The sequence below is a fragment of the Denticeps clupeoides genome, chromosome 1, assembly GCF_900700375.1.
Source record: "Denticeps clupeoides chromosome 1, fDenClu1.1, whole genome shotgun sequence".
NCBI lineage: Eukaryota > Metazoa > Chordata > Actinopteri > Clupeiformes > Denticipitidae > Denticeps > Denticeps clupeoides.
This window is the reverse complement of record NC_041707.1, coordinates 2,927,986-2,945,690: the sequence shown is the minus strand read 5'-3', so window position 1 is coordinate 2,945,690 and position 17,705 is coordinate 2,927,986. Positions and strand designations below refer to the sequence as shown.

The 17,705-nt window shown below is 45.1% G+C and overlaps 1 protein-coding gene across 2 annotated transcripts; it reads right to left on the bottom strand.

The window, feature by feature from the left end:
- Window positions 1-750: 750 nt before the first annotated feature.
- prkcha (protein kinase C, eta, a) lies at window positions 751-16,422 on the bottom strand. 2 transcript variants are annotated; one of them, XM_028970324.1, is made up of 15 exons: window positions 16,376-16,422; window positions 15,231-15,606; window positions 9,610-9,673; window positions 8,790-8,937; window positions 6,563-6,594; window positions 6,255-6,337; window positions 6,017-6,146; window positions 5,762-5,895; window positions 5,350-5,484; window positions 5,049-5,222; window positions 4,153-4,307; window positions 3,765-3,903; window positions 3,309-3,497; window positions 2,192-2,338; window positions 751-1,079 (listed from the first exon to the last, which is right to left on the bottom strand). In XM_028970324.1, exons 2-15 carry the CDS (start codon window positions 15,576-15,578, stop codon window positions 876-878), a joined length of 2,082 nt encoding a protein of 693 aa, XP_028826157.1. In that variant the 5' UTR covers window positions 15,579-15,606; window positions 16,376-16,422; the 3' UTR covers window positions 751-875. The 2 variants fall into 2 exon arrangements, with proteins under 2 accessions (XP_028826157.1, XP_028826166.1); XM_028970333.1 differs by having other exon boundaries at window positions 16,353-16,406.
- Between the last annotated feature and the right edge of the window lie 1,283 nt (window positions 16,423-17,705).

Here is a 17,705-nt window from a genome sequence, read left to right as displayed (position 1 = left end):
TGTGTGTGTGTGTGTGTGTGTGTGTGTGTGTGTGTGTGTGAGAGAGAGACACACACACGGTGACGGTATACCACTGCCACCAACAGTAATAGTGGATGGAGAGTGAAAACACACACACACACACACACACACACATAATGGAAACGTCTGTTTAGATTTACGACATGATGCTGATCCCCCCAAGAGTCATTCTCTGTTCTCACATTTCCTGCACACACTGTAGCACCACAGTGCTGGAGCCCCATGAGGATTTTTGGAACGTGCTGGATGTGTTATCGAAAAGAACAGAAGAGTCAACAGTCAAGTCATCTGAAGGAGAGAAAACCTGGGCGTGAATGTTAAAAAGAGAGCAGAGCTGCAGGTCCAGGATCATCTGAATCTTCTCAGGGGACGTCTATTGATCCATCCTGACCTTTCTGACCCCGTCGTCATGGTGATTTGACATTACAGCCCACATGGCCTTAGGAGAGATGCAGTCGTCAATGGCACGTAGCCCCTCCCCCTCAACCATCCCCCAACATCTCTGGATTGGTGAAGGCCCAGGTGCTGATGGGAGGCAGGTGCCATGCCCAGGCCCCACCTTGGTCAGCCCAGGTGGCTTTATGCTGGCTGGCAATTGGTTGGACCAGATAAAAATAACCCAGAATGCTACGTGCCCATGTGTCATTTCTGTATACCAATGATGGTTGAATGAAGAGTGGGTCATGTGACGCACGCATTCACCCACATACAGACAACAGCTGGTTCAAATAAAAGTTCATCAAAGCTTTTATAGAAAAAATCCAAACACACAATGTCTAATAAAAAACTGAACAGGTTTTTAACTTTGGTTACACAAAGTTACACTTTGGTTACACAAATCAGGTCAAAGTTCATCAATGACTGCTGAACTCTGGTTGAGGGGGATTGTTCTCAAGCTCCACCAGTTCAAAGTTCTTCAGCAGCTCCTCTGAGGTGAAAGAGAAATGGCGGAACTCGTCCTGATTGGCTGGCGGGATGAGGCCGTCCTCCAGCGGCGTCAGGACCGGGTCCTCCGAGGTGAAATCGGGGTCAAAATTATTCACGTCCTCTGGAGTTTTCTGGAAGAATACAGCAGTGAAGGAGAATGAAGAACAGGATCTACGTTCAGGTGACCCTCTGGTCATGTGAAATAAAAGGCAGAGTAAACCCTGCTCATAACAACAGAAAAATGATGGCACCACACTATTCAGAGCTATGAGCGGCAAAATTAAATTGACAATTAAATACTAAAATGTGTCATTAATTATTTAAAGTGTGAATTTTAAATAATTTCCTTTAAGCAACCCATTTATCCAGGCTTGGGACCAGCACCAAGAAATATTTTAATTATGTCTTAACTTCCTATTTTAAAATACATTAAAATACAATTTCATTCGGGATTAATAAAGTTTTCTGATTCTGAAACATCATTCATTAATTCAATATGAAGTGAAATGTAAAAACATTAAATCAATCAAATGAATCTGTCAGTCCTTTCCAAAATGGTGCTACCGTTCAACACACCGCTCAGAAAGTGGTGAATTCAGTAAATTCCTACATATCCAGCACACAATCCACAGCACACAAGCTGAACAAGAGGGAGGTGGGTCATCACGTGACAACTAATCACTTTCACAGGTTCAGCACGTATAACTCGTCACATTGGATTCATTCTTCTTCCCCCTTCGACTGCTCCTGGTCGCCACGGTGGGTCAACTGGTCTGGATGTCTGCACAGTCACCAGTTTCACGTCGGAACACAACCCTCCCCATTCATCCAGGCCCGGGACCGGCACCAAGAAATGTCTTAACTTCCTAATTTAAATTATTTATGACATTTTATTATTGATGTATTTATGTGTTTTACTTTGGAACTCATAGTCCTCCATAGAGTCTGATAAATGTTCCAAGTCACCCCAAGTCTCCTGGAAGCTCTGGGAGAGGGGTAACCTTGGCAGGTCGGAATGTCGGAGAATGTGAGGGCCACCAAGTATTGAATAACCACTGAAGAATTTAAATATTTGTTCTGCACATTACTAGTGGCTTTGCTTCTACGCAAACACACACACACACACACACACACACTCACTCACTCCACCTCTCTGTTGTTTGGAGCTGCGTGGGTTCATCAGCTGTGGTTATTCTAACGGTCCTTGTTCGGTCAAGATGACCCTGGTGGGGAGAAGACTCACGATTCTGGGTCTAAATGGCGGCTCCACCTCCCTCCTTTTCAGCTTGTCCCAGTCAACACTGTTGAAGAAGGCCTGCCTCACGATGCTCTCCTCACCGCCGTCCGCTGCCACGCAACCCAGCCGCCGCGCTGGGTTCTTTGTCAGGAACTGGGAGGAGGAAGCAGGAGACGTCAGTAGTAATAGCTCAGGACTAATTAAAAGTGTAAAGCACTTTATATAAGAATGATTAAAAAGAGAAAGTTCTAATAATGTTGATATCAGGATCTTGCTATCTACTTGAACATCTCACAGATCTCTCCTTTTGTACCTGCACGCAACCTTGGAGTAACAAGACAACCAACTCTCCTTCTCGACTCACATCAGCAATCTTTCCCGCTCATGTAGATTCCTTCTCTACAATATCAGACGAATCCGCCCTTATCTCTCAACCCAGGCCACCCAACTACTGGTTCAGTCCTTAGTAATCTCACGACTGGACTACTGCAACTCCCTTCTAGCTGGTCTACATCTATGTACCATCCGACCTCTACAACTACTACAAAATGCAGCAGCACGACTGATCTTCAACCTTCCCAAGTTCTCCACACCGCCCCTCTGCTACGTTCCCTCCACCGGCTCCCAGTAGCTGCACGCATCAGGTTCAAAATACTGATGCTGGCCTACAAAGCCAAACATGGAGTAGCACCATCCTACCTCACAGCCCTTATTACACCTCACACTGCACCTCGTATACTCCGAGCCTCCAGTACTGCTCGCCTGGTCCCTCCATCTCTCAAGGTACGAGTATTTTCAAACAGCATCTTACCACTTTCCTTTTTAGAGAATACTTAGACTAGCTTGTAACTTCCTTATAGTCTGACTCATGCAAGAATAACCGAGCGAATAAAATGGTTGTATTCATAGATGGAGGTCCTAGTGCACCAGAACTGATATGTAGTGCTTTGTTAGAAGAACTGGGTGCATTGCAGCTCAGAGTCTCTTTCTCTACACACATCACATCATTGTGTCATTAAAAGAAGGAAATTGTTCAATAAACTCTGTATGTAAATCAATATTCAATCAATAACGGTACTTTTGTTTTGCCTGGTGGGTGTTTGTGCACAGTACTGTAACTCACAGCTTTCAGGATGTCGACAGCACTGCTGCTAAGCCACGGTGCATACACCACCTCCTCAGTCAGGATGGCTTCAAACAGGTCATCCTCATTCTCCGCTTCAAATGGGGCGTGGCCGCACAACATCTCATAGAGCAGCACGCCCAGAGCCCACCAATCAACGGACGCGGTGTAAGGCATCTCCTGCAGGATCTACACACACGTACACATGTGCTGGGTGGGTTGAGGCTGGAGCACAGCTGGATTTCATGTGGTGGGGTGTTTAGTCTCCACATTTCAGGTCTACAAAGAGTCATGTGACACGGAACGGGAATAAAAGCCACTTCCCTCCGCCTGCAAAATTGGGTTAAAGTTATTTCTGTGCATGATATTTAATCTGTTGTGTCCTCCTCTCTTCAGGTTCCACTTTATCGCCTCCATAAACATCAGCCAACACACACACACACACACACACCTTACCTCTGGTGCAATGTAATCAGGGGTTCCACAAAAGGTTGCAGTGGTGATGCCATCCAACATGTTCTCCTTACACATGCCGAAATCAGCCAGTTTACAATGACCATCTTTATCCAACAGAACATTATCCAGCTTCAGGTCCCTGTAAGATGTACATTCACAGAATGTGTGTAAAGCCTCAAAATCATGACGCCATTAAACATACACCAGCGGCTCAAACTCAACCTTGGTCAAGGTTCCTAGAGACCATATGACTATTTCAGACCCTGACCTACGGCCCCAGACCAGAACCTACGGGGTGAAGTGTGGCGAGTGCGGTCAGTAGCGCGTGGAGATTTTACCGAAAATGTTCCTCTGGTTTGGACTCCTCCCTCCACACGATGCGTCTCACCTGTATAAAATGCCCTGGCTGTGCAGGAAGATCAGCGCTGACGTGATCTCGGCTGTGTAGAACCGAGCGCGGTCCTCGTCGAACTTCCGTGCCTTCTGGATGTGGAACATGAGATCTCCACCGTTGACGAACTCCATCACAAAGAACAGGTGTGCCTGAGACAGCAAGGAAGCGCGCACACACAGACACACACACACACACTCGATATCCATGGAGCCACCGAGTAAACAGATGACAGCACGATCCCAGCCTAATATGTGTTTGTGTTTTGAACTTTTTTTTTTCTGCAATTTGTCAAAATGTGATCTGATCAAACGGACAAATATAATATGACAAAAAAACAATTAAAAACAAAACCGAGAACCATGAACAACTCATATTGCTAGTGGAAAAGGTGAGTTTCCGGCCTCAAAAACTAGAGTGAGGTGTTTGCTCCACACTAGAAGAATCCACTTTTGTGAGTCTTGCAAGAAGAGAGGATCTACGATCAAAAATGGTTGATTTACATGGACCTTGGAAGAAAGAAAAAAATTCAGAAGTCTCCTATATCTTCAAATGGAGACTCATGGCTACCCTAACAAAAAAGTGGGCACCCAGTCAAAATGACCCCCAGAGAACAATGGTGTAAAGAAACGTCCGAGAGCGACCGCCGGAGATTTGAACTGAGTCTACAATCAAGTTGAGAAATGGAACATCAGCACTCCACAACGGTTCTGGCTAAACATTTTGTGGGCTGATTGGGCCAAGATAGAACTATTTGTGAAGCATGACAGTAAGCGTGAAGTGTGGCGGAGGAAGCACCATGATTTGGAACTGTTTGCTGCATCAGGGCCTGGCCAGCTTGCAGTTATTCTGCAGGATTGTGTGTGTGTGTGTGTGTGTGTGTGTCAGGGTACCTGTGTCTGGAAGCAGCAGTACAGCTGTGTGAGGAAAGGATGGGAGCAGGCGAGGGATAAAACATGCTTCTCCGTCATGGTGCACTCGACATCATCATCCTGCAGAATCACATCCTTCTTCAGCACCTTCACCGCAAACACCAGGTCAACACTGTTCAACCGCGCAAGCATCACCTACACACACACACACACACACACACACACACACCTTCAGGAACCTACAGGACATCAATTTTATTTATTTTGGACATGAAATCTTTAGTCCAAAAGCTATTGACTCAGCTATTGACAGCACACACACCTTGCCAAAACTCCCCTTTCCCAAAACCTGCATGAAAGTGAAGTCACTGATTCCCAACTTCCTGCCGCTCTGTTGCTCAGGCGCTTCTGTCCTGGCGCTACAACTGCGCGCGTGTGTCCTGTCTTCACCCACGGCCTGCACACACACAACATAAACAAAGTCAACATGTCCGCATGTCTGAATGTGAAGGTGTGTGTGTGTGTGTGTGTGTACAATACATGGAAATACATAAATAATCTTGATATATTTATAATGATATATTTTCTTGATATAATGATATATTTTCTAATAATCAGACTTGTTTTAACAAACTCAGCATTTGATTTCCTTTTAATGCACCAATTGCAATGACCCAAAGCTTTCTGACTGGTTGAGTCTGTGTGTGTGTGTGTGTGTGTGTGTGTGTGTGTACCAGTGAAGGACGCCTGGAGACGTTCCCTGCCTGCAGTCCCATCTCTGCCAGTTTATTGGCCAGCTCCACATTGTTGACCCCACAGTTGGGGGCGACATTTCCTTGACAGCGGATATGAACGTTCATCTTACACACTGCAGGCAGACACACGAAAATTAGTTTTAAAAATTCATGGTCAATATGAATGTTAACAAAAGCAGGAAGATTACATTAGAGAATTTCTCACACACACACACAAAACACAATCAGACTCACTCTTGCAGTGCAGACCCTGTCGAAAAATCCCATACAGAAGAGAACCACAGTGGTCACAGAACGTGGGAAACTTGTAGTTGTGGACGCTGAACTTGTGAGGAACGTTGATACTGAAGCCCTGATTGGTTGTCTACAGGAAGAGCGAACCAATCACTGAGTCAGGGGATTCGACCAGTGTGTGTTCTATTTGTGCCTATAAACCTGGGCCATTTTAAATGTGTGTGTGTGTGTGTGTTACCTCTTCCTTTGCTGGCTTCTTCATGCGTGGACATACAGTCACAACAAGCTGGTGGCATCGCTTATGAACCACACAGGTACACACTGAAACACACACAAACACAGAGTGAGAGACTGATGTCGCCATGGCGACTGGTGACCAAGAACGTCCAGTTGCTGGGGTCTAGTGTGACCCATGTTGAGGTTGTGGGATACATATTTTTTTATATAAAGCCTGGTCAATCTGCCATATTTCCTCTCCGCACTTTGTTCATGTTTCTGACACTAGACAGGAATGTCACACACACACACACACGCACACACACTCACCTTGGCACTGGTAGCCCTGTTTCCAAAGACCCCTACAAGAGAACAGCAGAGATGTTCAGACCCAAAGACATATTAATGCATTGGTATGGAATTCAGCAAATATCCCAGAATGCATTTCACACAACTGGGCATCCTCCCTGCTAGTCTGGTACAATCCGCTAAAACGCTTTTTGCAGCAGTTTCCTTGCTCGTAAGACCATTGTATTATCACATGACCTAGAGATTCAGGAAATTTCCTTTTCCAACCACTATCCACTCTTATTGGATGCCTTTCTGGTCCACCGTAAATGTATAACATATGTTTGGTCTGTTATTATTACCGAAGTCTCTCCTTTTGAGTTCTCGTTTGTGGGTGGGGTTGGGATTTTTTTTTCTATAATGCTTAATCCTTCCAAAGTAATGCCTATTAATACTTATTGGTATGAAAGTCTCATAAATAAACTCTACATTAAAAAAATTAGGTCAGCATCAGCGTCTACCCCATGTAAATATGCCTATTTCTATATTGGACTGTATAAGATGACAATAAAGTTTACTTTAAAACACACTTGTTTTCCATTGCTTTTTACTGTTTATTGTATATTTTATTGCATATCTATCATATTGCTAGTATATGTACAGTTTTCATATACTTTGCTGCTTCATTGTTTTTACATCTTTTTGTCAGTTGATTCTGTGGTGTATTGAAGTATAATTACATTTTATAAGTTTTAAAGGCTTTTATTGACAATTACATCAAGTTTATGCAAAGAGTCAATATTTGCAGCGTTGGCCCTTTTTTCTCAAGACGTCCTGCCATGCTTTCAATAAACTTCTGGGCCAAATCCTGACCAATGGCGACCCATCCCTTCATAATCAGTTTGTCAGAATCTGTGGCTTTTTGTTTGTCCACAAAGTTTTCAGTTGGATTAAATTCCAGAGAGTTTCCTGCCCATAAACCCAAAATTTCAATGTTGTGTTCCCCGAGCCACTTAGTTCTCACTTTGGCCTGATGGCACCGAGCTCAATCATGTACCTGGACGGTTGGGAGAAGTTGCTGTCAGAGGATGTTTTGGTACCTGTATTCTGTATTCATGGCTATGTTCTTGGTTAAACTTGTGAGTGAGCCCACTCCCTTGGATGAGAAGCAGCCCCACACATGAATGGTCTCAGGATGCTTTACTGTTGACATGAGACAGGACATTTTTCCAGAAGCCCCAAACAATCGGAAAGGGGCTTCATCTGAGAAAATGTCTTTACCCCAGTCCTCAGCAGTCCAATCTTTGTACTTTTTGCAGAATATCAGTCTTCCTTGATGTTTTTCTTGGAGAGAAGTGGCTTCTTTGCTGCCTTTCTTGACACAAGGCCAACCTCCAAAAGTCTTCGCCTCACTGTGCATCGATAATTCGATAAATGTTCTGTTTAGTGCAAGTAAGTGAATGTGAAAGTGAAGTGATTGTCATTGTGAGACACTGCAGCACAGCACACAGTGACACAATGAAATGTGTCCTTTGCTTATAACCATCACCCTTAGTGAGCAGTGGGCAGCCATGACAGGCGCCCGGGGAGCAATGTCTGGGGACGGTACTTTGCTCAGTGGCACCTTGGAGGATCAGGATTCGAACCGGCAACCTTCTGAATACGGGGCCGCTTCCTTAAGCACTGGGCCACCACTGCCCCCAATTGTAACCAAGGTGACCATGGTTACCAGAGGAAGAACAATGATTTCAAGCATTTCAAGCAAAGAATCCAGTCTGCTATTCTATCTCGATCAGCATGACAGAATGATCTCCAGTCTTGTGCTGATCAACACGCTCACTTGTGTTAACAAGAGGATTTTTTTTATTATTAATAAATGTCTTATTATTAATAAATGTCTGCCAACATATCCATGTACAAGCAAGCATCCTACATGATGTTGTCCAGTTATGTCCTGTTCGACCTGTTCATTGTACAGAAAAGTTCTACTTTTCTCCTAAAGAGCATAACCTGTACAGTATTTAAGCTTTAGTTTTAGTTAGTATAGTCTAGTTTAGCGTGTGTATACATATATATTGTTCTTTTATGACTGCACTATGGGGGGTCTGTGTGAAACATCATTACAATACATGGTATACGGTATACAATAAACCAATTTTCAATCTTGAATCTAAATGTAGTGGTCTAACTTCTGCAGACACTTTACCCTGTTCTGATGACAGTAATGGTGTCAGAACCACGAACTACCAACAAGTTGGTTGACGTTTACCATATGAAGTCTTTGCAATGGAAGCAGAAGGTTGGTTGCCGTAGAAACGTGGACATGAACTTGTGTCCGTTGACCTGGTGAACCCGACGGCGAACGGCCCCTTGACGCAGTCGCGTCAACTCCTTACGCACAATGCCACCTGCATCCTCTACACACACACACACACACACACACACACACACACACACACACACACACACACACACACACACACACACACACACACACAAAACAGCCACAACATTCAGTGTCAAAATGCTTCACCAAAAACAAACATCTTCAAACTCAAATCCAAACGCAGGCAACCAATGGGCTCAGGCTTCCTTCAGTAACGTCCCCCTCGGAACAAACTACCTCACTAACATGTGTGAGCAGAGAGAGAAGCACAAACCACATGTTCAGCCTGTGTGAGTGTGTGTGTGTGTGTGTGTGTGTGTGTGTACTTTGCAACAGTCAGCAGAGCTGTGGGTTTATTTTACTGCATACAGAGATACACAACGTAAGTGAACCAACATGCGATCTGCAGAAGATAAAAGGTGGAAAATGTCTTCTATGGTTTTAGCACAGATTGTGTGTGTGTGCGTGGACTGAAATAAACCACCTGAGTAGTCATGCATGATCATAGTAATGCATGGTTGTATTTATATCATAATGAAAATTAAATGTTTGCACTATAAACGTACAAGCCACCAGTCCCTTTTTGTTGGTACGTAATTATGTCTGATGTGCAGAAGATGAACTTCCTTCATATTTGTATCATATCTTGTTATGTGAACGTGAAACGTGAATGTGCATTGATGTGCTTATTGTACTGACTCACCATCAGAAAATGTCCCTGAGAGTGTAATCTGAATGTAGATCTTGCCCTCCGGTTCCAAGTCGACCTGAGCAGACACACACGCACAAGACTGTGTGTTCAGAGCATCTTTAACACTCAACAGTCACGAATGAACACTTCACCTGACAAAGCGACAAATACACAAAGAACCACAAATTTGAACCAAACAACAGAACAGGTAACAAACAGGTGGAATAACAGATAAAGCGGAAAAGAACCAAGAAACCAACATCTAGTCTACACCGTGGTGAATCTCCTGAAATGTAAAAAATAGAGGACAGTAAAAACAGAAATGGTGTGATGCAGGACCAGCTGTCAGCGATGTGGCCTGACACCCCCATTTTACATTTCCGGCATTTAGCAGACACTTTTGTCCAGTGCGACAAACATCGGTGCTTTGTAGTCCATATCTGATCTTCATAGCTGTTTAACAGAGATGATCAGCCAAGTTTTATACCCTACATATGTACCTTTTAACCTTGCATTAAATCAAACAAAAGTACAGGAAAGACAAAGTCCCAGGTTCAAACCCCACTTACTACCATTGTGTCCCTGAGCAAGACACTTAAACCCTGAGTGTCTCCAGGGGGGGGACTGTCCCTGTAAGGTGCTCTGGATAAGGGCGTCTGATAAATGGCAATAATGTAAGATGGGAAGGGTTTCTAATGACAACAGGTTCCACCACAGGGTTCCACCACTCAAGAGCCAGAACGTTTGAGAGGAGTATCGTATTGTATTCCAGACACATATTTTATTTGATAATGTTTTGTTTTATTTCGTTCTTGTAGCTCCGGGATGAATAAAGTTTTCGGAAGGAGCAGGTCGTTTTGCAGCCACTGGAAGCCGGTGCAGCTTTTTGAACAGTGGCGTACTGTGTTCTAACTTTTCTGGACCACCTGAAGAGGTTGTGCAGCCAGTAGAGGGTTGCAGTGGTCCAGTTTAGAAATGACCAGGGTCTGGACGGGTATCTGAGGTAGTAAGAACCAGTCCGATTGGGATGATGTACTTTGGGACGTATATCTGAATCACCGTGTACTGCTGCAAGTGTGAGTGGAGAATATCAGATCTTCCTTTTTTGTAACTTACTGTAAAGTATATTGTAACGCTGTCTTAATTCTTTCTTTGAAGGGTTTGGGGTTAGTACACTTAGTGCCTTGTTCAGAAGGTTGGTTTTCCTTCGATTCAGCTTGAGATGCAGGCAGCTTTGAGTTTAGATCGATAAGAGTCATGAAGACCATTCTGGGACAGAAATGAACTGAGCTGGATGCAAACAGCTTGTACTTGGCCTATGCACCAGGTGGATTAAATGGTGTGTGTGTGTGTGTGTGTGCGTGTTCTGGGATGGGCTCCAGCAGCTGCCACCCTGAGTAGGACTAAGTGGTTCTGAGTAAATGAGTGGAACTGAAGTGACCTGCTTCAGGAATGATGACACAACGTTTAGGGCCTTGACCGAATTTGATCCCTCCATTCAGTTTGTCCTCAACACACAATCATAATGCAAAAAATTGAGTGAGTGTGTAAGTGTGTGTGTGTGTACGAAAAATCCAGCAGAGAAAAGCAGAAATGAGAATTTAACACACACACACACACACACACACACACACACACACACACACACACACACACACACACACACACACACACACACAGCGTGACCACAACCCAGCTGCAGTTGCTGTGATGGTGTAAATAAGTGCAGTGCTGATCAGCGCGAATGTTGATCACAGGAACTGGTGGCTCCACCAGTCAGCAAGCAGCAGAACATTAAATGGAGGACGGTGTACATGACCGAGGGACCTAGCATGCCTGACCAAGAGTGTTTGAGTGTGTGTAACCACGAGTCTCAGCGTGGGTCTGAGTGTGTGAGCGAGTAGATGGAAGCACAAAACAGATCAGGTGGAAATTCTATGACGGTGCAGTGCGACCTGGGTAATGCGGGGGCATTAGCCATCTGTGTGGTCCAGCCTCATGAAGAGGTGTTAGAAGATAAGGTAAGATAAGAGAGATAAGATGATCCTTTATTCGTCCCAAAAGTGGGAAATTTACATTGTCACAGCAGGAAGTGGACAGTACATGATAAGAGCAGCAAAAAACAATAGCACAGACACTATAATAAAATAAAAGTTCACTGTACAGTGTATGTCAGTGTATACATAAAATATATATTAATGAGATTTAAACATCAGCTTCAAACTCACATACACATACACACAAAGTGATAACAGAACCACCCCTCCATCCTCCACCCTTCAGTATCAAGTACTTTAATAAACATACAATAAAGCAGCAAAGGGCCCATCCAGAGCATGGCAACAAGAGAGATTTCTACCCATCCAACCTTATCCCTCCATCACCACTATCACCATGATGCTCCATGATGAACATCTGCTCAGCCCCAAAACACATTCAGGAGAACCAGGGCTAACATTAAATTTTCATTGACTAAAACTAGACTAAAATAGTCATGGATAATTCTGACTAAAATTAGACTAAAATGCTAAGACTTTTAGTCAACTGAAACTTGAGGAATAAAATGAGTCTGGAGGTGACACAAAGACTCGACTAAAATGAAAACAGGCACAAAAAAACAATAGGTAAAAGGTATAGATAAAACTATACCTTTACCCTTCAAAGAGGCACCTTTGAGGTCCCTGGAGTGAACTTGCCCCAGATGTCTGCTGTCACCACCACATACAGCTTTTATTCTGTTAAACTGCTGCATTACCCGCCAACGCAGTTTTCCCACTGACAGGCATGACCACCACCAAAACTGTAAAAGCCTGCCTATCACTGAGCAGGTGCTCCATTTGCTGGCCCATCGACCCTGACTCCAGAGGACCTCTGAAGGTATCTGCTGTGGTATCTCGTAGCAAGCTGCCAGTCACAGGTCCTTCGTGTCCTGTCGGTTGTGAAACTGAAGTGATTGTCATTGTGATACACTGCAGCACAGCACATGGTGACACAATGAAATGTGTCCTCTCTATTTAACCACCACCCTTAGTGAGCAGTGGGCAGCCATGACAGGCGCCCGGGGAGCAGTGTCTGCCCAATCCCAAAAACTTTTTCATTCTTGAATGGGCATTCTCCTTACTGGCATCAGGGAATACTGTAGAATTGGTCACCCATAACATCAGCACCCAAGGTTTCTCAGTTTGTCAGTGTCACACTGACTATTCCCATCGTGCCTCCTGGTATAACACACAAGTCACATTTTGTCCATTGCTCTGTGGTCCAGCATGGTCCAGCATGGTCCAGCAGAGGAACCTGCATTTCAGCAGGAGATATATGAATAATGGGTTGATATTGAAGATATGTTGTAAAGTCCAGTCTGGTGTGACTTGCTCAGAAGAGCTGCTGGTTGGTGGTTTGAGTGCTGAAGCAGCAGTGCTGATGTGCTGGAGTGATACGGTTACGATAGATTTATAAGTATATTTCTATAAAGACACACAACTCCTCTTCTCCTTTCCTCCCTCTGATCTACATGCTGCTTCCAAAATCTCTGCATGTCTAACCGACATCTCGTCTTGGATGGCAGCCCTTCACCTCCAACTCAATCCCACCAAAACTGAACTAATATTCATTCCAGCAGATTCTTCACCACATCAGGATCTTGCTATTTACCTGGACAACTCGCAGCTCTCTCCTTCTGCAACAGCCCGCAACCTTGGCGTAACAATAGACAACCAACTCTCCTTCTCAACTCACATCAGCAATCTTTCCCGCTCATGTAGATTCCTTCTCTACAATATCAGACGAATCCGCCCTTATCTGTCAACCCAACTACTGGTCCAGTCACCCAACTACAGGCCACCCAACTACTGGTCCAGTCCTTAGTAATCTCACGACTGGACTACTGTAACTCCCTTCTAGCTGGTCTACCACTATGTACCATCCGACCTCTTCAACTCATACAAAATGCAGCAGCACGACTGATCTGCAACCTTCCCAAGTTCTCCACACCGCCCCTCTGCTACGTTCCCTCCACTGGCTCCCAGTAGCTGCACGCATCAGGTTCAAAATACTGATGCTGGCCTACAAAGCCAAACATGGAGTAGCACCATCCTACCTCACAGCCCTTATTACTCCTCGCACTGCACCTCGTATACTCCGAGCCTCCAGTACTGCTCGCCTGGTCCCTCCATCTCTGAAGATAAAAGGAAGACGCTCATCTAGACTCTTCTCCGTCTTGGCCCCTCGGTGGTGGAATGAACTTCCCCTCGAGGTCAGAACAGCTCAGTCACTGAGCACCTTCAAACGACAGCTCAAGACCTTCCTCTTTAAAGAATATTTAGATTAAATTGTAATTTTCTTGTTGTCGAACTTTGTGTACAGAATCTACAACAGAGTGAATAAAATAGATGTATTCATAGTTGGGGTCCTAGTGAACCGGAATTGATCTCTTCATCAATGGTAACTTGAAAGCATGTTGTAAGTCGCTCTGGATAAGGGCGTCTGCCAAATGCCGTAAATGTAAATGTAAAGGTGTGCTTTGTGTCTTTTATATTCTTATTTTCTAAAGACTTTTATTTTGGTTAGGTGTATTCTGGTGTGGGTGAGGGAATTATAGTGACAATCCAGGTGTTTCATTAATTGTAGAATGTCGAAGTGTGTTAATGTTTCTGGTCATGTCAAATATGTTGCTGTATTTTTGTTTGTTCAATTTATGGTTATTGTAAAAAGTTATGTGGGTTATAAAACTTTGATCCCCCCCGACAGTTGTTTGTATACGGCCGTGCCCTTGGATTAGTGGGTTGGAGACCCGGTTCAGTTGAGAGAGGTGCGTGGGGTTGGTGTACAAAAAGTTCTTTCTTTTTTTATTATAAATTATGTACATATTAGGAATATTTTGTATGTGTTATTTTGTGATTTTTTTTATGTTCTTAATACTGTACATTGTAGAGAGAGGTGCAGAAAGACGCAATGTGACGCGATATTCTGACGCGACCTTGCTTTTGTACAGAATACATGTGGTGCAGCAAATCTCTTGGTGTCAGCTCATCATTTGCAGTTTGAGAAACGGAAAAAAATATTACACAACGCAGAAGAAGAACACTAATAAGATGTTTCATCTCACACATCGCACCTCCTCTAGTCATCATGACTAAGTTCATGTACTAGGTTCTGCTGTTACTTTACCATGAACAACATTCCTTACATCATTCTTCAGAAACAGTGAAGTGAATGTCACTTGAGATACACAGCAGCTCAGCACACAGTGAAATTTGTCCTCTGCATTTAACCATCACCCTGAGTGAGCAGTGGGCACCATGACAGGCGCCCGGGGAGCAGTGTGTGGGGAAGGTGCTTTGCTCAGTGGCACCTTGGCGAATTGGGATTCGAACAGGCAACCTTCTGATTACTGGGCCGCTTCCTTAACCGCTAGGCCACCACGGCCCCCACGGCCCCCACAGAGTGACACTACCTCAGCTGCAGCTTCATACCAAGTGTGGGAACATCAGCAGCTGTCCACAAAACAAAAGCACAGAACCAGCGTCCAAGATCAGAAGCCCCTAGAACCAACATTAACAACCACAGAGGAAACAGGACTCCAGAGCGCACACACGCACACACACACACACACACACACACACACACACACTCACCCAGCCCTCGAAGTTCTCCTCACAGCTTGTGCCTTTCATCAGGTCCTGGAAGCGGATGGTTCGGTTTGCCACAAACTCGTCGTATCCAATGGGTGCGTCGTGGAACACAGCCAGTTCGAGCTGCGCGCCGCCGCTCACGCTCACGCTGAAGTGCTCGTTGTAGGTGGGCGCGCACGTCTTCTGCTTGGTGAGGGTCTGACCCACCTGGTACTCGTCCACCTTGACCACCAGGTACGGGTCCAGCAGCGTTTGGCTGCTCTTATTGAAGGCGAGTCGGAGGGCAACGCCGGAGCGCCGCAGGTCAAGAGCCTCGCCAATACGCAGCTTCAGAGCACCGGTAAACCTCATCCTGAACCGGAACCGGACTCACTTCCACCTGAAACACACACACACCATCATCCAGAACCAGAACCGGACTCACTTCCACCTGAAACACACACACACCATCATCCAGAACCGGACTCACTTCCACCTGAAACACACACACACCATCATCCAGAACCAGAACCGGACTCACTTCCACCTGAAACACACACACACCATCATCCAGAACCGGACTCACTTCCACCTGAAACACACACACACCATCATCCAGAACCAGAACCGGACTCACTTCCACCTGAAACACACACACACCATCATCCAGAACCAGAACCAGACTCACTTCCACCTGAAACACACACACACACACACCATCATCCAGAACCAGAACCGGACTCACTTCCACCTGAAACACACACACCATCATACAGAACCAGACTCACTTCCACCTGAAACACACACACACACACCATCATCCAGAACCAGAACCAGACTCACTTCCACCTGAAACACACACACACACCATCATCCAGAACCAGAACCAGACTCACTTCCACCTGAAACACACACTCACCATCATACAGAACCAGACTCACTTCCACCTGAAACACACACACACCATCATCCAGAACCAGAACCGGACTCACTTCCACCTGAAACACACACACACACACCATCATCCAGAACCAGAACCAGACTCACTTCCACCTGAAACACACACACACACAATCATACAGAACCAGACTCACTTCCACCTGAAACACACACACAGCATCATCCAAAACCAGAATTTATACCCACACACTGATTCTTGTGTGTCGTACCTGGTAAAACCATCTGACCCCTGCTTGCTCGTCTCTCACAATGAAGCGACACGGAAGCGCCGAGAATCTTGAATAGAAGAGGAAGTTGGTTTCTCTCACACACACACACACACACACACACACATACACACGACGCCCCTCAACATAAACCGGTTTTCATTTCTCGGGTTGCTGTTGGACTCCATAGGCCGTGATGCACTGTGGGTGGAAGCTCTTCTCCCCATGTTCGCCACCTCGCTGAGATGATCCCCTTTAATCCACATGTCACATTTTTCCATTTAGCCTTTAACTTCACAGCAACAATGTGTCTGAAACCTATTCCAGTAACTATCTCTTACTCTGCAGAGGCTCAGTTACCAACAACCCCATCTACCCCACCCTGCCATCTACTTCTCAAACAGGTGTGGTAGGTGGGCTCTGGAACTGTCAATCTGCTGTTAAAGAAGCTGACTTCATCTCTGGCCTCACCACTCTCCACTACCTAGACTTCCTGACGCTAACATAGAACTGGATATCCCCTCAGAATACAGCTACACCTGCTGGCCTCTCTTCTGCCTACACGTTCTCCCACACTCCTAGGAAAACTGCAGTCTCAGTTTCTTCTCCGGTAAAAATCCTTCTCATTGTCATATATCGCCCTCCAGGGTCACTTGGGACCTTTATTGACTCTCCTTGTTGACTTCAACCTTCCACTAGCCAAACTCCAATCATCTTGCCTTCTTCCCCTTCTCCACTCTTTTTCCTTGACCAACAGCAACATCTCTCCCACACACAAAGGAGGGAATGTCCTGGACCTGGTCTTCAGTCGTCCTTCTCCAACTTCAGACCTTTATTCCACTCCACTTCATATCTATGACCACTACTTCACACTCAATCTACCGACAGGGTCCACAAGCTTTCCCCAATCCATCCTTCATTCGACACAACCTTCACACTGTCTCACCTTCATCTGTATCTTCCTGCATTCCTTCCTGTATCTTCTTCTTACCACTAGAGACAGCAATTAACTCTTTTCTCAGCTCACTCTCCCTTTGTATGGATCACCTCTGTCCTCTATCTTCTAAACCCAAAAGGACTTCCCTGGCTCTCCGATACATTGCGCAGCAATTGAAGAGTACCTCGAACAGCGGAGAGAAAATACAAGAAATTCTACAAGGTAAAACTGGATGCCTCTGCCCACAAACCTCAAAAACTCCACAACGTATTCTTATCCCTACTCAACCCTCCGACTCCCCCTGTCCCATCTTCCCTGACTGCTGATGATTTTGCCAACTTCTTCACATGGAAGACTGAAACAATCTGCAAGACATTCTCCACCATAAATCCTACT